This window comes from Heptranchias perlo, chromosome 1 (genome assembly GCF_035084215.1).
Source record: "Heptranchias perlo isolate sHepPer1 chromosome 1, sHepPer1.hap1, whole genome shotgun sequence".
Lineage (NCBI taxonomy): Eukaryota > Metazoa > Chordata > Chondrichthyes > Hexanchiformes > Hexanchidae > Heptranchias > Heptranchias perlo.
Genome location: NC_090325.1, coordinates 64,249,332 through 64,255,331, shown reverse-complemented (window position 1 = coordinate 64,255,331; position 6,000 = coordinate 64,249,332). Strand labels below are relative to the sequence as shown.

Genomic DNA, 6,000 nt, shown 5'->3' with positions numbered 1-6,000 from the left:
AGGGAGACTGGTTACCATGGTATCCTTCTGAGCAATACATGCGTCAGTAGTTTGCCATAACTGACTGTGATATGGGAAGCTTAAATAATTTGGACCATACTCACAAAGGCAGTGTGTAAAGTTAGTTTGCTGTATTTACTATTTCAAATACTGTCTCAAAAGGTATAGTGGCATCGTATGTTGCATAAAGTTGTTAGCTAATTTCTACTTGTGATTTAACATATTGTTTTATCTTGATCTCAGTCATGCTTTACTTAGAAGCCATGGAGCAGTGGAAGAGGATAAGGGGAGGGGGAAGGGGGGAAATACAGGATCAAAGGTTTGCCACTTAGCTGTCGTTGTTTAAAGATTCCACAATGTCACATAAAAGGTCACTAAGAACATGAAGAGAATGATGCAGATTATGATGAAGGTATCAAATATAATAAATGTGCCCACATTACACAGCATGTCAAAAGATGCATTCTGTAGATCTTTATTTCTAATGCATTCAACATTCAGCAGTATAAGGTTGTGAAGGCTACAATTGTAGATGGCTATTTGTGCAAAAATGTATAGCAAACCATTTCATTTTGCAGACATAATGAAAAAATCTAAATTACACCAAAATGTTTGAGAAAATGCCATGTGATTGTGATTGATATCATTGTGACAAAAATAACACACTCTCTTGCGTTCTCCTTCCTCAGCAATGGAGAGAGTCCCTGTGTAAAAATTATTTCTCCAATGTCTTTGACTAAAAAGCAGCACAATCCTGATTCTTTGGAAGGCTACTCAGTTAAATTTGAAACGAGTTAGCTTCCATTTCAAATATACATTAAAAGTAATTGGATGTTGGATTGCTGCAGGAAGGAATCTGTTGAATAGCTGTTTGATATCCTAGCAAATCATGAGATGTAGCACCACTGTTGCATTGGTGACAGGTTGCTTGTAGGCTGTGACAGCTAGTGTGAGGGTGCTTGATTGTGGTAACAAGTGTGCTTTGCTTATGTTTCTGACGCCACAGAATGCTCAACAGTGGTAATTGGGTACCGGTTGCTACAATGACAGCTGACACTTGCTACTGAACGCCAGTGCAAAGCTGTTTGATTTTTTTTCTCAATTGTTAGGTGACTCTTCGGAAAGTTGTTATTTCCCGTGTATGGAATAAATATTATGGGGTAGAAATTCGGTCATGCCCATTTTAGCACTCCCATTTCCATCAAGCCAACAGCCAGCCGACAGAATCGATGAAGATAAAGCTGCTGCTAGCGTCGCAATGGTCCTCAGATAAGTGAAGGCCGGGGGTGAAGAAACGGAGGCTGGGGAGCAGATTGGAGGCCGGCTTGGGGGGGGGGTGGTGGGGTAATGGAGGCCACAGTGGGAGGAGATCGGAGGCCGGGGGAATATTGATGTCTGGGGGTGGGGGGGTGTCGGAGGTTGATGGCCGGTAGGGAGGGATCAGAAGCTGGGTAGGGGGGAAGCAACAGCAATTGGTGATGGATCAGTGTGGGAGTGGTGGTGATCGGTGGGGGAGCGGCTCCCTATTCAAATAAGCATATTCCAAAAACTTACCTTATTGGTAACAGGCAGCCCAAAGCACGGTTTTTCTGAGCGCAGCCAGCAGGTGTTAGGCCCCTTATTTGCACATGCAAACACCCTAACGCCTGTTTCAGGCGTGGGCACTTCACCAATGCGTGCGCATTACCTGCCCACCATACTGGGGGCTTAGAAGGTCAGTTGGCGCCCAAAAACTGAGCACTGTATGGCCGAATTTATAGGTCTATATCTTATGCAAATGAGGGGACAACTGTTTAACATGTGGTCACTGGCCATCTACTTTTGTTAACTTTGCTAAAATTATTATTTAAAGTAAATATGCTTACTTTTTCCATTTAATGTAAACTACAGACAAAATAATTGCAAGCGATGAAGTAAAGCTCCTTTCTGCAAACAAGTGGCCTGTTATTTCTTATCAATTTTGCTCAATTTTGATGTTGTTAGTTTGGCCTTTGATTATTTTCTTGATCCACTTGAGGTAATTATTAGATAAACGTGTATAAATGCCAGGTTTGTTCACAACATCACAACCCTTTTCAAACCCAGCAATACCACTTAACTGCTTCTTTTTCAGAAATCCATTTTTACATATTAATGGTCCACCTGCATCTCCCTGTGACAAAAAAGATAAGCATATTAGAACCGATATATGATATATAACAACATTGTTGCAAAGGACAACAAATACCTCAATACAGCAACTTTTTTTCTAGCCCGTGCTGAATTTATTCAAAGCAATGGCCTGCACGGATTCTGTTACAGGTCTGACCATTGTATAACAGTAGGGATACCCTGATGATAATGAGGGTACTTCACAGGGCAACAACATTGGAACTGGGAAAATTCAAACTACAGAAAGCAAAGCCCAGCAGAAATATTGAGTTATTCAAGGTTCTAATGGGTATGACTAACTAGAACCTTAATAATTTGGCTTAATCACAGTGGAGGTGAAATTCCATGGGGATTGCCCCCTGGTCTTCCCATTATAACTCTAGCAGGAGACCAGCGGACCCTTGGAAATGACGAAAACAGCCATTTCTGACATTTTCCTGGGATTTCCACCAATCTCGGCAGGAACCAATGGACCCCAACCAAATTTCAACTCCATTGTGTGCAATGGCCACAGACTCAAGCTCCGAAGAGGTAAGGTGAAGAGAAATTTAGATTTAATTACTTTATACAACAAGTAGTGAAAGTAATAAACAGATTGCCTGGGGAGTCAGTGGAGGTGAATAGTCTCAGTTAATTCAGAAGGGAACTGACTTGATATCTGTCAGAAAATGATTGCGTCGTATGAGAGATGGAGTGGTGTATGGATTTTTTGAGTTTTGGGGTCAGCCAATGAATTCAAATGTTGCTATGTTGTCATGTAGGCAAATGCAAGAGCCAATTTGCACAAAACAAGATCCCACAAACAGCAAATTAGATGAATGACCAGTTAATCTGTTTTTGGTGGTCATTGGTTGAGGGAAGAATATTGGCCAGAACATCAGGAGAACTTTGAATAGTGTTGTGGGATCTTTTAGTTATGAGGAGAGACTTGAGAAACTGAGGTTATTTGCACTGGAGCAGAGAAGGCCAAGGAGATTTAACAAAGGTTTTTAAAATTATGACGGGTTTTGATAGAGTAAATAGGGAAAGACTATTTCCTCTGGTTGAGGGGTCAGTGACAAGGGGTTATAAATTTAACATTAGCACTGAGAGTGAGGAGAGAAGTTAAGAGAAATCTGTTTACACAGAATCAATGGAGCATGGGATGCTTTCCCAAAGGGAGTGAGCAGAGACCATGACATCTTTTAAGGGAAAAGTTGGTAAAAATTTGATGCAGAAGAAGATACAGGGCTATGGGGAGAGAGCCGCACAGTGCAGTGTGATTAGATTCGGATTTAAGGGCAGAGTGGCACAGACACAATGATCTGAATGGCCTCCTTCTATTCCGTAAACTTCCACATCCATCTGAAAAGTCAGCTGAAGTCTTGGTTTAGCATCTCATCCAAATGACAGCACCTTCAACAACACAGCACTCCGTCAGTACTATCATGAATTGGTAGCCTATACTATGTGCTCAAGTTCTGGAGTGAGATTTGAATTTCCAGTCATCAAACCATGGCGTGCAAGTCTCGGACGAAATGTATCCTAGGCTGTTAAGAGAAGCAAGAGAGGAAATAGGAGAGGCTCTGACATCATTTTCCAATCATCCCTGGCTGTAGCAGATTGGAAGACTGCTAACGTTGTGCCATTGTTTAAAAAGGGAGAAAGAGATAGACCGAGTAATTACAGGCCAGTCAGTCTAACCTCGGTGGTGGGCAAATTATTGGAATCAATTCTGAGGGACAGCATAAGTTGTCATTTACAAAGGCACGGGTTAATCAAGGACAGTCAGCATGGATTTGTTAAGGGAAGGTCGTGTCTGACTAACTTGATTGAATTTTTTGAGCAGGTAACAAGGAGGGTCAATAAGGGTAATGCTTTTGATGTAGTCTACTTGGATTTTAGCAAGGCTTTTGACAAGGTCCCACATGGCAGACTGGTCAAAAAAGTAAAAGCCCATGGGATCCAAGGGAAAGTGGCTAGTTGGATCCAAGATTGGCTCAGTGGCAGGAAGCAAAAGGTAATGGTTGATGGGTGTTTTTGTGACTGGAAGCCTGTTTCCAGTGGGGTTCAGCAAGGCTCAGTACTAGGTCCCTTGCTTTTTGTGGTATATATTAATGATTTGGACTTGAATGTGGGGGGCTTGATCAAGAAGTTTGCAGATGATACAAAAATTGGCCGTGTGGTTGATAGTGAGGTGGAAAGCTGTAGACTGCAGGAAGATATCAATGGACTGGTCAGGTGGGCAGAAAAGTGGCAAATGGAATTCAATCTGGAGAAGTGTGAGGTAATGCATTTGGGAGGGCAAACAAGGCAAGGGAGTAAATGGGAGGATACTGAGAGGTGTAGAGGAACAAAGGGACCTTGGAATGCATGTCCACAGATCCCTGAAGGTAGCAGGACAGGTAGATAAGGTGTTTAAAAAGGCATACGGGATACTTCCCTTTATTAGCCGAGGCATAGAATATAAGAGCCGGGTGGTTATGCTAGAACTGTATAAAACATTGTTTAGGCCACAGCTTGAGTACTGCGTACAGTTCTGGTCACCACATTACAGGAAAGATGTGACTGCACTAGAGAGGGTACAGAGGAGATTTACAAGGATGTTGCCAGGGCTGGAGAATTTTAGCTATGAGAAAAGATTGGATAGGCTGGGATTGTTTTCTTTGGAACAAAGGAGGCTGAGGGGAGATTTAATTGAAGTATATAAAATTATGACAGGACTAGATAGAGTGGATAGGGAAGACCTATTTCCCTTAGCAGCGGGGTCAGTGACCGGGGACAAGTAATTGGTACAAGGATTAGAGGGGAGCTGAGGAGAATTTTTTTCACACAGAGGGTAGTGGGGGTCTGGAACTCACTGCCTGAAAGGGTGGTAGAGGCAGAAACCCTCAACTCATTTAAGAAGTACTTGGATGTGCACTTGAAATGCCGTAACCTACAGGACTATGGACCAAGTGCTTGAAAGTGGGATTAAGCTGGATAGCTCATTTTCGGCCGGCACGGACACGATGGGCCAAATGGCCTCCTCCTGTGCTGTAACTTTCCATGCTTCTACTAACTGAGCCAAGCTGACACACGTAGATCATTCATGAGGTGATAGTTTTCACTGTCCAGCCTTAAAGGATTAATATACCTAAACAAAAAAGCTTTACTGCCACTAACTCAATGGCAAAACATTTAAATCCAGATTCTGTTGGTGGTGAGCCTATTGCTATGCCTGGTGGTGAGCCCACCGTTATGGCTGTGATTTTTTTACTGTCAAGTATTAATGGCAGCACTGTCACTACAGGACAGAATTCAAACAGCACTGGCAAGAATTACTCTGAAATTTCCGGTACAAGCTATTTGAAAAGCCAAATCAAATCCAAATCAACAACCTCAAACTAGAGTAATACTGCACTTTGTGTTTTAGTATGATAAGAAAATCATAGCACATCAATTCAGAAACTGCAAAGGGGTTTAGAAAATGTCAAAGTGAGCTGAGTTTTTGAAATTAGACTGTGTGTGCAGTTAGAGGACACAAGTATAAATCATAGAATCATAGAAAGGTTACAGCATGGAAGGAGGCCATTCGGCCCATCGAGTCTGCACCGGCTCTATGCAAGAGCAATCCAGCTAGTCCCATTCCCCTGCCCTATCCCCGTAGCCCTGCAATTTTTTCCTTTCAAGTATTGATCCTGTTCTCTTTTGAAGGCCGTGATTGAATCTGCCTTCACCACTTCCTTGGGCAGTGCATTCCAGATCCTAACCACTAGCAATGTAAAAAGGTTTTTCCTCATGTCACCTTTGGTTATTTTGCCAATCACCTTAATTCTATGTCCTCTGGACCTTGACCCTTCCGCCAATGGGAACAGTTTCTCTCTATCT

General features: G+C 42.4%; 1 protein-coding gene across 1 annotated transcript in view; it reads right to left on the bottom strand.

Moving 5' to 3' along the window:
• Positions 1-451: 451 nt before the first annotated feature.
• The window catches only part of LOC137332936 (transmembrane protease serine 9-like), a 28,014-nt gene continuing 22,465 nt past the window's right edge, over positions 452-6,000 (bottom strand). Inside the window, exon 10 of the mRNA XM_067997372.1 lies at positions 452-2,152. Coding sequence (XP_067853473.1) covers positions 1,955-2,152 — 198 coding nt within the window. The 3' untranslated portion in view covers positions 452-1,954. The remainder of the gene's footprint in view (positions 2,153-6,000) is intronic.